The 14,834-nt window shown below is 50.9% G+C and overlaps 1 protein-coding gene across 1 annotated transcript in view; it reads left to right on the top strand.

Moving 5' to 3' along the window:
- The window catches only part of LOC114690519 (metal transporter CNNM4-like), a 42,519-nt gene that overhangs the window by 22,324 nt on the left and 5,361 nt on the right, over window positions 1–14,834 (top strand). The window contains 7 exon segments of the mRNA XM_037201816.1: window positions 10,712–10,777; window positions 10,780–10,854; window positions 11,139–11,174; window positions 11,177–11,272; window positions 12,299–12,468; window positions 12,755–12,776; window positions 12,779–12,865. Coding sequence (XP_037057711.1) covers window positions 10,712–10,777; window positions 10,780–10,854; window positions 11,139–11,174; window positions 11,177–11,272; window positions 12,299–12,468; window positions 12,755–12,776; window positions 12,779–12,865 — 552 coding nt within the window.

The following is a 14,834-nucleotide window of genomic DNA, read 5'->3' as shown; positions in this document are numbered from 1 at the left end:
CAATCTTCCTGCTTCTGCCTTCCAAGTGCTGGACTTTATTTCTGAACTCTTCCATTGCTTTGCCCAGCAGAGCACTGCTGTGGTCACTGTATCTTACTGCTAGGCACGGCGGCATGTGCCTCTAAGACAGGCCAAGGTCAGAGGGTTACCTGAACCCAAGAGTTGGAGAGAAGCACCGTGCTGAGACAATATTGAAAATATTGAGATTAAATAAAATCTGGACCTGTGAGCTGTCTCAGAGGGTGAAGGTTCTTATTTCACAATAAGCTGACCTACCTGAGGTAGAGCCCTAGACACACATAAATGTGGAAAAGAGAGAACCAACCCCACAGATTCTCCTCCGACCTCCGTACGCGCACTGTGGCATGACCTCCCCACACCACCACACACACAATTAATAATAATAATAATAATAATAATAATAATAATAATAATAAATGAAATTATTGAAGTATATAAGTAAAATGAACTTGAATTAAATTAAGGCCTTCCTTAGCATCCTTTCTGTTGTGACTGACCAGTCTGTCCAGGCAGCCCCCGCCCCAGCTGTGGATAAAGTGATCTCTAATGTTTGAAATGGTCCAAGTGGAGGGTTGTAGACAGAAGACCTTTCTGTGAGACCACTGCTTGCTCTGGCCCCTGTGGTCCTGTGGTCCAGCCTCTCTATGACACTCCTTGGCAGTTGGGCAGACTGGTTCTCTTGTCTGTTTTCAGGGGACAAGGGGGCCATGCCCCTCCCTAGCCTGTCCACTCACATGGTTCCAGTGGGTCAGTGGTATTGACCCTCCTCTCAGTGCTCAGGCGACCCCACTTTTTTTTTTTTTTATTATGTATTAGTATCAGTTATAATTATTTTACGTGGGGTCTGGGGATCAAACTTGGGTCCTTGTGTTTGCAAGGCAAGTCCTTGACCACCTGTGCCATCTCCTCAGCCTCCCACTGTTTTTTTGCAGCCTTGGAAACCCAGCATGACTGAGCACAGTGTGGGCAAGGACAGCCTGCTGGGCAACCACAGCCTCTTGGTCTCCTAGCGTCTGCCAGGTCACTGGCCCAGCCCGGGAGATGAGCCTCAGATGATGGATGAATATCCCAGTCTTCCCAGGCTGGAAGGCTAGGTGCTTTTCCCTCTCTGGCTGACTTCTCTCTCACCCCTTCGCGCTGGGAAGGGCAGCTGCTCCTCCTGCTGGCTGAGGTCAGCACTATTAATAGCCAGCTTAATCCTGCTCAAGCCTGGGCAAAGGGAGGCCAAAGGAGCTGGCTGCCAGGAAATCAGCGTCCAGCTGTCAGTAGGTGCAGACCTGTGCCTCGAGGCCATTGTATTCAGTCACCAAGTCCGCACCCAGGACCAGCTGTGGGAACTTGGGGATTGGACGTGTTGGGTGACCCAGTGAGGAAGCCACTGAGGACACCATCTCTGGTAGTAAGGTCCCTTGTGTGATTCAGGGCCTTGTTTCTTCCCCGGGAGAAAAGTAGCTGGAGTTGCTGGGGGCCCCTGTGGACTTTGAAACTCAGAACCCAGTTACATATTTCCTTATAGTCTTTGACGGATTGTAATTTTTTTTTTTAAATGGGAGGGAGGAGGACATGGCAGTTTGCTAAAGTAAGTGCCATGCAGGGTGGGGTTCTGGCCTGCTAGGGCTCCAGAGACCGCCTTTAAAATCTGAGTGAGGATTTGGAGCACCTGACCCTGCCGAGCTAAAAGCCCAGATGCCATGCAAGGAAACAACAAAGTCTGGGCTGGGGGTAAAGAAACCCTTCGGGGTTAGCTGGGGTGATGTGTGAGCTTTGGGCAGAGAAGACAGATGCACACATACAGCATCTGGGAAGTGAGACAAGAGGATCAGAAGTTCATCATAAGCCACATAGTGAATTCAAGGTTAGCCTGGGCTACGTGAGACTCTGGCCCAAAAAAAAAAAAACCAAACTAAACAAAACCAGATGTGACACAGGACGCTGGAAGCAAAAGGAGCCACTGAGGGACTCAAGTGGTAGACCCTTTCTCTCCCTGCCTCCAGGTTTTAACCTGTTCCACGTGAGACAGGGTCATGGCTTGGGGTTCGGTGGAGGCCTCGCCTATGGCTGTTGGGGGAGGGTAAGGTTCCTCCTGGCTAGTTCTGGGCAAAGGTCAGTAAAGGGTAGAGTGGGCAAGCTTGCTGCAAGGTAAGACCTGAGGATAGCCAGGATTCCAGGATGCCCTCTTCCCGGTTCCCACCCACTCGACTGTTCCCTTTCAAACAGTGCCCAGAGAAGCAGTGTTAGCATGTCTTTACAATAGTTCTCTGCATTTTGTCTTGTTTGTATGTGTGTGGGCATGTGTATGCTGTGATGCAGTGTACAGATGTCAGAGGACGACCGTGGAGTCTGTTCTCTCCTTCCACCAGGTGGGTTCTGGGTATCGAATTCAAGTCATCAGACTTGGGCATGCCTTTACCCACAGAGCTATCTCTAAAACCTTAGGATGGTTTGTTGTTGTTTTTGAGTGTGTGTTGTGTGTGTGTGTGTGGTGTGTGTGTGTGTGTGAGCATGCGCACATGCATATGCAGGCAGGTACCTGTGGAGCCCAGAAGAGGGTGGTAGATGACTTAGAGCTGTAGTTTCTTTTCTTTTTTCTTTTTTTTTGGTTTTTCGAGACAGGGTTTCTCTGTGTAGCTTTGTGCCTTTCCTGGAACTCACTCTGTAGCCCAGGCTGGCCTCGAACTCACAGAGATCCACCTGGCTCTGCCTCCCGAGTGCTGGGATTAAAGGTGTGCGCCACCACCACCTGGCGGGCTGTAGTTCCTTTATGGCAGTTGTCAGCCACTCCGCATGGGAACTGAACTCCAACCCTCTGAAAGAGCATCAGATGTGCTCAATGCTGAGCCATCTTTCTAGCTCCCCCACAGTGCCTTTTTTTAAAGTTACTTTGTGTGTTCCTTCTAATTATAAAATTAATATAATTAATTATGGGAAATGTAGAATGTCTGTATAGAAAAAGATAAAAATGAAGAAGCCCGTCCTCAGGTTGTACCCTATGAAATTGCTGTTTTGGGTCAAAAGTAGCCAAGTACCAGCAATTATATATGGCTCAACCAAATATTAACATTTTATTATATTTCTTCAGTTGTTTTTCTTTAAAGAACACTACTTTGAAAAAATGTGGAGGTTTCTGCTGTAGTTATACTATTTAAATGCTCTTCATTTCTTATCTCAGCCACAGCCCAAGTCTAATTATCTATTCAAATGATCATTAACAACAAAGTAAGGTAGCTCATTAAAATCAACTTTATATTAGAGTTACAAACTTATAATGAAAACTATAAATTCAAGTCTTAAATTGATATACCTAATTTAGTTTCATTTCATGGTGCTGGGGCTTAAAAGGTAAGCCCTCTAACACTGAGCTGCACCTCCAGCTCCTGATCTATTTATTTGATGATGATGATGATGATTATGATTTTGGTCTTTTGATACATGGTTTCTCTGAGTAGCCCTGGCTGTCCTGGAACTCACTCTGTAGACCAGTCTGGCCTAGAACTCAGAGATCTGTCTGCCTCTGCCTCCCAAATGCTGGGATTAAAGGCATGGAGCCACCACACCTGGCTCAAAATAATTTTTTTTTTTTCAAAACAGGGTTCCTCTGTGTAGCTCTAGCTAACCTGGAACTCGATCTGTAGACCAGAATGGCCTCAAACTAACAGATCCTCTTGTCTCTGTCTCCAGAATGCTGGGATTAAAGGTGTGGGCCACCATGTTTTATTATTTTTATAAAATATTTTTGTGTATTCTTTGAGAATGTCATGCATTGTAGATATGATCCACTTCTCACCCCTCTAACATGTATCCCTCCCAACTTTATAGCCTCCTTTTTTTCCTTTAAATAGTCCAGGGGCTAGAGAGATTGTTCAGTAGTTAAGAGTAAAGATGTGCAAAGAACCTGGGTTAGGTTCCCAGCACACACATAGAGATTCACAACCATCTGTAACTCCAGTTCCAGGAGATCATCTGCCCTCCTCGATCATAAGGCACATGCATGGCACACATATATATGTGCAGGCAAAACACTTATACATATAAAATAAAAAATAAAATAAATCTTAAAAAAAAAAGAAAGAAATCCACTAAAGTCCAATTGGTGCTGCCATATGCACATAGGTGTGGGGCCATCCTCTAGAGTATTAACAACTTACCAGTTTTGTTGGCTTGATCTTTTGTTTTTGTTTTGTTTTTTCAAGACAGGGTTTCTCTGTGTAGCTTTGCACCTTTCCTGGATCTCGCTCTGTAGACCAGGCTGGCCTCGAACTCACGAAGATCCACCTGCCTCTTGTTGGCTTAATCTTGTGCAAGTCTTGTGCAGGTAATCATGGCTGCTGTGAGGTCATGAATGTGTTGGCCATGTCATGTCCGTAAGAGCACATTGCACAGCTCTCCTCTCCATCCTCCAGCTCTTACGTTCTTCCCACGCATCTCTCGGATGCTCCCTGGGCCTTGGTTGTTGTTGGTGGTGTGGGCTTGTGGGGTTGTGTGGTTATGTATGCTACAGCTGTCCCACTTAGGGGCTCAGCGCCCGCCAGTCACTTGCAGCTCTTTGACTAATAATGAACCTCTGCATTAACTGCTGTCTACTGTAAAGAGTTCCTCTGACTGAGGTTAAGAGCAGCACAAATCTGTGGGTATAAACATAAGCAAACACATATTTGATAATAGCCAAACAACTCTAAGCTTCAACGTGGGGCCTATGACCTTCCAGCTGTGGGCTTTTGACGAAGTTTACTGTACCAGACATGAATTCTCCCCTTTGGAGCAGGCTCCAAATCAGTCGGAAAGTGGTTGGTTATCCCGTAACAGTCATACCACTGTTGCAGCTGTGGGCACGTCTTGGTGGGCAGGTTGCTTGCTAGTTCAGCATGCACTCGCCAGTGATGGTTAGGCCCATTGATGTCCTCTCTGCCCCAGTGATCTGTTTACTTTCAAATGGCAAGTCAGCCGTATGGGAACTTCAAAATTTCTGAAACCTAAAATGCTTCTTTCTCAAGTCTGCATCCCTTTCTCCTTCCCCTCACTTACTATCTTTCTTCTTGCAGCTGAGGAGATTGAAGGGGGATAGGGAAAGACAGGAGGCAAGGCTCACCACTGCCTCTGAATCTGACTGACTTCAGGGACAAATGAAGCTGTCTTGAGTAGAGCTGGAGAAAGACCAGGGGCACATGAGCTAGCCCTCAGCCTTTGGGTTGCAAGGTGTTGAAGGCTTTTAGCTTGCAGGTGAGTAGAAAAGTTGGGGGTGGTGCACAGGCGAGGGCTACGGAATTTTAGGGTCTGGAAATGTAGCACAATTGGTATAGTGCTTGACTAGCCTGCATGAAGCCTTGGGTTGGATCAGGAGCACTATGTAAACTGGGCAGGATGTGCAGGCCTATAACTCCACCCAGCATTTGGGAGGTAGTCACAGGAAGGTCAGGAGTTCCAGGTGATTCTCAGCTACATGAGACCCTGCCTCAACAAAACAAAAACTTTTTTATTTTTAATTTTATTTTATGGTTTTTTTTTTTTTTTTTTTTTTTTTTTTTTTTTTTTTTTTTTTTTTTTTGGTTTTTCGAGACAGGGTTTCTCTGTGTAGCTTTGCGCCTTTCCTGGAGCTCACTTGGTAGCCAGGCTGGCCTCGAACTCACAGAGATCCGCCTGGCTCTGCCTCCCGAGTGCTGGGATTAAAGGCGTGCGCCACCAACAGCCCGGCTATTTTATGGTTTTTTGAGACAAGATTTTTCTGTGTAGCTTTGCGCCTTTCCTGGAACTCGCTTTGTAGACCAGGTTGCCTTGAACTCACAGAATCCACCTGCCTCTGCCTCCCAAGTGCTGGGATTAAAGCGTGGGCCACCACGCCCAGCCAGCTTTTTTATTTTTAAGATATCTTGACATATGACTATTTAAGTCACTAGGCAAGGTACCAGCTGCAAGGACTCAGCCCTCCAGCACTAAGAGGTCTGAGAGAAACCAGGCATAGTGACATGCCTCTACACACATTGGTAATCCAAGCACTTAGAAAACTGAGTCAGGCTCAGTCTTGCAATGAGTGGCTGTTTGAAACCCTGGGGCTTATGCAGGGACGCTTGGCTCAGCCTGGAGGAGGGAGACTGGCCTGCCTGGACTGAGTCTACCAGGTTGATCTCAATCCTCAGGGGAGTCTTTGCCCTGGAGGACATAGGGAATGGGGGTGTCTGGGAAAGGGAAGGGGGGCGGCGAGGGAGAGAACAAAGGAATCCGCGGCTGATACGTAGAACTGAATGATATTGTAAAATAAAATAAAAAAAAAAAACTGAGTCAGGAGAACCAGGAGTTCAAGGTTAGCCTGAGCTACATGGTAATATACTATATCAAAAAACAAAACACAACTGCTATAACTCCAGTTCTGTTCTGGGGATCTGACGCCCTCCTGCCGGCCTCCAGGGGCACCAAGCATGCATGTGATGTACATCCGTCCATCCAGGTTAACACTTAAACACATAAGTTTGTTTTTTGTTGTTGATGTTTTAATAAAAAACAAACTAGAGGCTGGGTGGTGTGGCGCACGCCTTTAATCCCAGCACGTGGGAGGCAGAGCAGAGGCAGGTGATCTCTGTGAGTTCAAGGCCAGCCTGTCTACAGGACAGTCAGAGGGCTGCACAGAGAAACCCTGTCTAGGGGAAGGGGGGACAAAACAAACCAAGAACAGGAAGAAGCCTGGGGTCAGCCACAGCAGAGCAGTGTCTGTTGCCAGTGGAGACGGGGTTTCCAGGAGGAGGGAGGACCCCCTGCGCAGGTCTTCAGAATGAAACCTCACCAGTGAAGGTCCCTGGCGACCTTGACAGAAGGTTCTTCCACAGGGGAAGAAGGTTCTGCCGGACAAACAGGTGATCCATTTGACAACGCATATTAGAAAAAGGCACCTAGTCCGGGGGCTGAGCTGGCCCAGCAGAGGGTCCTGAATGGCTCTCAGCCAGGAACGTGTTTGTTTGTTTGTTTGTTTGTTTGTTTGTTTGTTTGTTTTGGTAGGGCCCAGTGGGCAAGCCATCTTTAGGGCCAGTGTCCAGAATTCTTGGCATAGATCAGGGCTGACTGTTCAGTGGTCCCCCAGGGTGACAAACCTACAAAGAGCCTGTCACGTGGGTGGCGGCCACCAGAAGGTGCCCGAGTGTGGCAATGGCTCCCACAAGAAGCCTCAGAGAGGAGGCAGGGTCGAGACAGCTCAGGTGACTGTTCGGGGCTCAGCTTGTTCTGTCTACAGCGGGTGTTCCGCCCTTTACAGACGCCACCAGCCTCTCCTGTGGTCCCAGTAAAACCATGACTGTGTGTTAAGATGCGCTCAGAGCCTGTGGCTCTCTCCAGGGAATTCACTGAAGGGTGGGTAGTCACTGAATTCCAGCCCTACCAGGATGCTGCTCCCCAGACCTTGTCAGAAGTTACAGGCTGGAGGTTTGGCTCTCTGGTTAAGAGCACTTACTGTTCCCTAGTTTGCTTCCCAACAACATAGCTCATAACCACCCATGACTCCAGCTTCAGGGAATCTGGTGCCTTCTCAGCTCTGCGGGCAGCTAAACACACACACGCACATCTCCTCCTCCCCATACACATAATTAAGAAATTAACAATCTAAAAAGAGAAGAAGGTGATGATGATGATGATGATACAGCCTGGACCAGAGACACAGAATTTTACTCACTCGAGAGACTCCCATTGGTTCCCTTTGTCCTTGTAGTGTTTCTCCAGGAGTTACTTGGCAGTGCCGAGGATGAGGACCGGGGCTCCAGCACACCCGACACACGTTCCACCCCTGAGCTGTCGCTCAGACCCTTACTTAGAACACACTCATCTACTAGAACAGCCTAGCAAGGGCCGGAGAGGGTTAGGAGGCCCCAAACTCCGCGCACTGTCAGAATAGGAACCCATCACCCCTCCTAGCTGCTCCTGGGCCAGTTCAAGCTCTGACGCCTCTTCCTTCCTAGCGCCGGATGACGTTGTTCTACTAGAAGAGCGTGTGGGGCTCCATTGTGGCATTCTGTCCGTCACAGCTCCATCTGGCTCTCAGAGCAGCCGGGGGCTGCTGTCCGAGGGTCGCTGGGTCTGCTGATCTAGGAGGTTCTGCTCTGGGCTGTGATGGGCACCCTGTCTTCTGTGAATTCGTGCTTTTGTGACAGTTGTCTCTGTAGGATAAATTCTCAGAAGTGGGATGTCAAGGTTACAGACCCCTCATTTTGAGACCATATTTCTGCTTAACTGGTACGTCCTGTTACCTGTCCACCCGCGACACTGAATGTGAGGGCCTCTTACTACACCCCCGCCCCCCCAGACACACAGACACACAGACACAGTGGCCCGTTATCAGTCAGGCGATAAGTGGCGCCAGTCTGGAAGATGCTGAGAGATGTTTCCTTTTCATTCCTGGCCCTGTTTAGTCAGCGTAGCTCAGCCCCTGGACATGTTGCTCGCTTGAGACACTTCCCAGCGAGAAGAGGCCCTGGGGTTGGAGACCAAGGTCTTGGCTCGGGCGGATAGCTTGCCTTTTTTGCTTCCTCTCTAGACAGGCGCTGGGAATTGATCATTGCGTGCAGTCGTGGTTCTGCCTACAGCCTGTGGGTGCACAGTAACTGGCATGTATGTAACCCCCCAGAAGAAGTGTCCCCCATCCTGTGGGTGGCGCAGTAACTGGCATGTATGTAACCCTCAGAAGCAGTGCTCCCATCCTGTGGGTGGAGCTTCAACAGTTCTCAGTTCTCCCCCCTCCCCAGGGGGCCCTTAGGAGTTCTGAAGAGTCAGTCCTCTTGGGACCCAGGCCACACTGTCTGTGGCCTGAAAACCCTGGCAAACGCCCCCTCACCGAGAGTGTTTTCAAATGAGTTCTAGCCTGAATATGAGGCTTGAACATTAGTTCGGAGGATGGGGCAAGCACGTGGAGTCCCAGACTTCACCTGCAGATACTCTCCAGAGCTTTCACCTCAGTTGGCTGTCGGCCTCGCATGTGTGTGGGTGTGTGTTGTGTGTGTGTGTGTGTGTGTGGTGTGGTGTGTGTGTGTGCTGTGTGCGCGCCCTAACAGGCAACCTTTTCATTCTTAGAGTGGGTTCAAGCCCTCTTGGCTGTTTCCGGTTTTTGTTCCCTGGGGTATGAGAGCTGCACCTCATAGACAGCCTGAGAAGCATTCCATCCACAGTGCCTGCAGAAGGTCCCGACTCACCAGCCTCTCCACTCTGTCTCAGGTTGAGGGGAGGTGTTGGGAGCCGTGGGGCCTAGTTTCTGACCAGAGTATCTGAGTGTTGTCCAACACGTCTCCCGATGAAGCAAAAGCCCATGGGGTCAGTCTCGCTCGGCAAGAGCGAGTGGCCATTGGGGACAGTGCAGAGACTGCTAGGACTCTCGCCTGCCTGCTCTCTTCTCTCTCGTAATATTGATGATTCCCTTGGCGGTTTTAGTGTCATTTTGCCAATCACGCATGGGACAAGCTGTGATCATTCCTGGAAACCACAAGAATTCCTGGATTCGGTTTTTTTCTCGAATATTTCTCTCCTAAAATTATTTGGGATGCTTCTCGGGTTTCTTGTCTGGGGATGCCAGCTGTCACTTCGGCCCCGGGAGCTGTTCTGATTCAGTGCTGACAGGTTGCAGGCAGATCACCCCTATTTCTGTAAAATTGTTTTGAACAGGATTGTAATTCTTGAAAACGTGTGCCTAAGTTGAATACCTTTTAGTTTTGTAGAGAAGGATGTACCTGGCTCAGTATTTGGCCAAGCAAGCAAAATGATAAGTGTTTTTGGTTTAAAGATGTTTTGGTGTAAATGTTAAAAGAAAACGTATTTGATATATTTGTTCTTCCCAGAGTTAACATTGGAGGATGGGGAGAATTTGTTAGTATGGAAAAACATGCTTGTTTTTGATACATAAATAAAGATGACTGGAGCTATTCAGGGGGCCGCTTGTGTGAAACTCATCTGGTAGTCGGACAGTTCATTTCTTTGTGCCCGTGCCGACACCCCTTCCCCGTCTCAGGACCTGAACCCAGGCTGCGACTGGACCTCGGCAGCAAAGTCTTTCCAATTGTGGGCCTGGCCTAATACAGTGAGTTCGTGGCTTAGAGACCCAGAGCCTTGGCTTTGGGCAGTTGGCAATCCTTGGTTCCCTGCAGGGAGTTTGCCAGGCAGAGCTGTGTGAGTGAACTGAGTGTGGTGGCCCATGAGGCCCTGGGCAGTGTTAGACCCTCTGTCCTGCTGTCATATGCACGCCCCTGACCAAGGGTCTCCCGTGGCCTTGTACTGTAGCCTCTCACTTTCCTGGGGCCCCGGAACCCTTGGCAGTCAATGCCGGGCAGAGCCTGTTATTTCTATCCTCCTTAGGTTTTTTTCCTTCTTTTTTTGTACGTGACGGGGGCTTATATATAGTCCAGACTGGCCTGGGATTGACTGTGTAGCCCAGGATGGCCTCAAACTTGCAGCAATCCTCCTGCCTCCACCTCCTGAGTACTGGGATGACAGATGTGAGTCACCGCACCCAGTTTCTATCCTCTTTAAACAAAGGGTCCAAGTGTAATGTCATGCATTTAAAAATCCTGTGGTCTTCCCGTCCACAAGAGCAGTATCTGCCTGTAGAAGCAGCATCAGGAACCGGGAAAGGAAAGAAAACCACAGTGACTCTGTGCCCGCAACTCAACCCGAAGTGTGTGGACCTTGTACTGAGGGAGTTCGTGCCCTGACTTAGTGTCCCCTCCTGCAGGGAAGTCGCACCTGGCCATTGTTCAGAAGGTGAACAACGAAGGTGATTGTGACCCCTTCTACGAGGTGCTGGCTTGGTCACGCTGGAGGACGTCATCGAGGAGATCATCAAGTCTGAGATCCTGGATGAGTCGGACATGTACAGTGAGTTCCGCCCTCTCCACGGGCCCAGAACCCCACTGTGTTCTGAAATCTGGTATCCCTAGGCAGAAAGACCTCAGTGCAGGGGTGTGGAGGCCCTGGCCCCCTGGGCAGGCCCAGTAGACAGCTAGCTGCCCTTCACTGGCTGTGGTGAGGAGGGGACACGATGCTGAACAGAGTGACAGGGGTCCTCCTCTGCCCTCCCTGTGGGGAGAGGCCAAGGAACTAGAGGGTCCGGTTCCAGTCCTCAGGGGTCAGGGTCTTAATTCCAGACCTTCCCTCTTCAGCTGACAATCGAACCCGGAAACGGGTATCTATGAAGAACAACGTGACTTCTCTGCCTTCAAGGATGCTGACAATGAACTCAAAGTGAAAATCTCACCTCAGCTTCTTCTGGCTGCTCATCGCTTCCTGGCTACAGGTGAGAGTGTGGCAAGCGCCTTCCCTGTGGATGGGAGTACAGTCACAAAGGGAGCAGCCTGGGCCTCTGGCCACGCCTCCCATGGAGAGAGGGCAGTGAGTGCGGGACATGTTCACTTTGAAGGGTCCGGGGATCAATCCCTCTTCCTTCTCTGGTCTGCTCTCCATGAGTGGCTATCAGGGACTTGGAGGAACAGTCTAGTTAGTTTACAAGCAATCACTGAGACATCCGGGGGGGGGGGGGGACGGGACCTGGGAGCCCCAGGCCCTTCAGGCTGTGATCCTGCGATATAGACTGCCCCCTGCTGGCCTGCTCACCTGCCCTGAAGAGCCTGTTCACAGCGCCATGCTTACCCCGCCGCCCCCCAGCTTCCTTCTGTATGCAGGGGAAGGCTTGTGCCCACAGATGAGCCTGCAGAGCTGACTTGTAGATCAGTGGCCTTTTTCTTTTATCATCTCTCATTCTAAGCACCCTTTGGGCCCTGGGTGACAGTTCAGAAAAGCACTGACCTCCTATGCTCTCATCCTTCCTCCAGCTTCCTTTCTGGCTCTCTTGCTAAAGGTGCAAGAATTCCTTTCCCTGTGTGTGTTTTCTTGCGGTCGTCGCTGGTACAGAGAGCAGTAATTGTGGGAACCCTTAATCAACATGCACAAGGGAGGAGTGTGTCTAAATGCTGTGCTATCTCACTCTAAACAGGAAACCACCCAGGGAAGTTTTGTCCCCATTTACTGATGAGAAAACTGAGCACATGAGTTCAGTTATCTGCCCAAGCAGCATGGACTCTGTCAGCCTACATGGCTCTGGCACTAACGATAACTAGTATTATTGTTGTTATTATTATTATACTAACTAGTATTAGTTAGTACTAGTATTGTTAGTACTAGAAGCCTGAAGCAATAGCCCAAGCCGGGAGGAAGCCATCTTAGTACAGAGCGGCCAGGACCGCTTAGATGTCGGCACAGCAGTGACCCGACTGCAGGGCCACCTGGTCCGGGCGCCCCGTGAACTCTCCTCTCTTTCCTGCAGAGGTGCCCCAGTTCAGCCCCACTCTGATATCAGAGAAGATCCTGCTCCGGCTGCTCAAATACCCGGATGTCATTCAGGAACTCAAGTTTGATGAGCATAACAAGCACTACTGCCGCCATTACCTGTACACCCGGAACAAGGCGGCCGACTACTTCATCCTCATCCTGCAGGTGAGCCAGCCTCCGCCGCTGCCCCCCCCCCCCCCGTGCACAGGCCGCACCCCTCCGCACGCCTGCCTGTCCCCCTTCCCGTGAGCCACTAGAGAGTGTGCGGCCTAGCCCTGAACCTGTGCTCCGGGTGGCCGAGTCCCCACCCCCCCCAGAGGCCATCTTGTGCCCAGAGGTCAAGGCCTTGAATGCTGCAGGCCCTGGGCCAGCGTTCTGTTTCGTAGAGATGCCTTCGGTTTAACGCCTCTCTCTAAGCCATGTTGCCGTCTTTAACCCCATGTTCTTTCAGGGGAAGGTAGAAGTAGAAGCAGGCAAGAGAACATGAAGTTCGAGACGGGCGCCTTCTCGTACTACCGGACCATGGCCCTATCCATGCCAGCTCGGGTGAGTTGTCGGCCAGGTCCTGGGACCCATGGACGCTTGTGACACTGGGGACCCAGCGCCCTGACCCTGACCTCTAGGCAGCCTTGATGGCTCGTACATAGCAGGAGGAGGCAGGTGAGGGCCAGAGCTGCCAGGCCTCGGGGAACAGAATGACTTTCCCCATTGGAAGGCTGAAGGCAAGAGAGGCAGAGAGGGTATCCTGAGGTAGTGAGGGGACCAGCCGCTGTGGAAGGAGTGTGCAGACAGGGATGGTCAGGGAGCCAGGCAGTTCCTGGGCTCTGGAAATGGAAATGATCAACCTTTGACTGCAGACAGCGTGATGAGGTTAAAATGGGTCAGAGGGAGACCCCTGTACCATCATTGACTAGAACATCGGGCAGGACAGGAGGCCCATGAAGGACTGGGGAGCTGGGGTACACAGAGTACTCGTGTCGGGAGGTAGCGTAGAGCCTGCTTGCCTGGGTAAGTTGTAGATGACTTTAGCTCTCCAGGGCCTCAGTTACTGCAGTTTGGTCAGGTTTGGTTCTGATAGTAGGGGCAGGGCATTGGGAGCTGGGTCCCCTCAAGGATGACCTCTGGTCCCGGGTGGCTCAGGTGTCCCCTGTTTAAGAGTCATGGGGAAGGGTGAAACCTCAGCACGCTAGCAAGTCTCACCCTCCTGGACCTGACCCTGTGTGAACACTCTGACCTTGGCAGAGGTGTGCCAGCTTACTGTAGCAGGGGGGAGAATAAAAGCCATCTGTGGTGCCAGACAGGGTTTGCCAAAAGGGTATTAGCTGTAACTCTTAGAGAATCCTGCTGCCTCATTTGTCATATCCTTTGACAGAAGCTCCCAATGCACAGGGCCAGGGCATCCAGGAATGCCAACACAGCGTAGCCACTGCTTTCCCTGCCCACGGGTTAGGATGAGCCGGGTACTGCAGGCTCCGGGGGCTAAGGTCAAGGGCAAACAAGTTGGGCTCCAGAGCAGGTGCACCTTGCCCGACGTATCAGGACTAAGGAAGACTGAGCTGCCCTGCTGAGAGCATCCTTGGTTTTTTGCTTAGGGGATTTTTGATATTTTGGAATGGTCTTGCTTTGTGACTGGCCCGGAATTTTCATCCTCCTGCCTTAGCCTCTTGACGCTGAGATTCTAGGTGTGTGCCCACCTCATGTTGGGGGAGCTCTTGTTCAGAAGGGCTGGAGGGTGGAAGGGACCCCTCAGTGCTGATGCCGAGAACTCTCTGGGTCTTGGGCGCAGTCACTTGACCCGAGGTCATGACATTCCGTGTGGAGTTGGCTGGAAGGCAGCGGTGCTGACTCTGGACACACTTTCTCTGCATAGGGCTCTTTGGTCTGTCCTGAGCACCTTCCCATCTAAGTGTGTCCCTGTGGCCCGCCCCCACCTTACCCTGCTTGAGGTAGCCCGGCCCGTCAGATCTGCCTCTCTCCATCCTGTTCCTGTGGCTTGTGACCCTCCCCAGGTCACTGACTTCCTCCTCTGTCGCTCCAGCGCCTCCTGTGCAGCCTGGGTGTTCCCGGCAAGCTGAACTCCCTGCTCTCTTGGTCTCAGGTACCATGGCATGCTAGAAAGTGCACAGTGCCACCTGTTGCTAGATCTCTGTACTGCAGCTGCACTAATGACTCCCATAGGGACCTGGGGGACTTCCTCCTAGGCACACTTAGGGTCCAGCCCGACTCTTAATGGGTATTATCTCTGCGTGGCCTAGGGCTCAGTTCTCTGGATGGGTCTGCCACGGTCTTGGAAGGGCCTTTGCAAGGGTCCTTAAGTCCTTTGAGAAAGCATCACCCAGCAGATACACAGACACATAGACGCTCAGATGATGGGCCGAGAGTGGGGGAGTGTTCCTGACCAAGCCAAGTGCGCACACTCAGCCTGTGGCTGCTGCTGGAGCCTGGAGGCAACGAAGCCCGGCTGGCCAGCACTCTGCTCCAGCCCACTCACAAGCCTCTGCGGGATGGCCTGTCATCCCATCAGCTTTCTT

Source organism: Peromyscus leucopus, unplaced genomic scaffold (assembly GCF_004664715.2).
Source record: "Peromyscus leucopus breed LL Stock unplaced genomic scaffold, UCI_PerLeu_2.1 scaffold_150, whole genome shotgun sequence".
Classification (NCBI taxonomy): Eukaryota; Metazoa; Chordata; class Mammalia; order Rodentia; family Cricetidae; genus Peromyscus; species Peromyscus leucopus.
The sequence above is the reverse complement of the archived record's forward strand: the minus strand, read 5'-3'. Positions and strand labels throughout refer to the sequence as shown.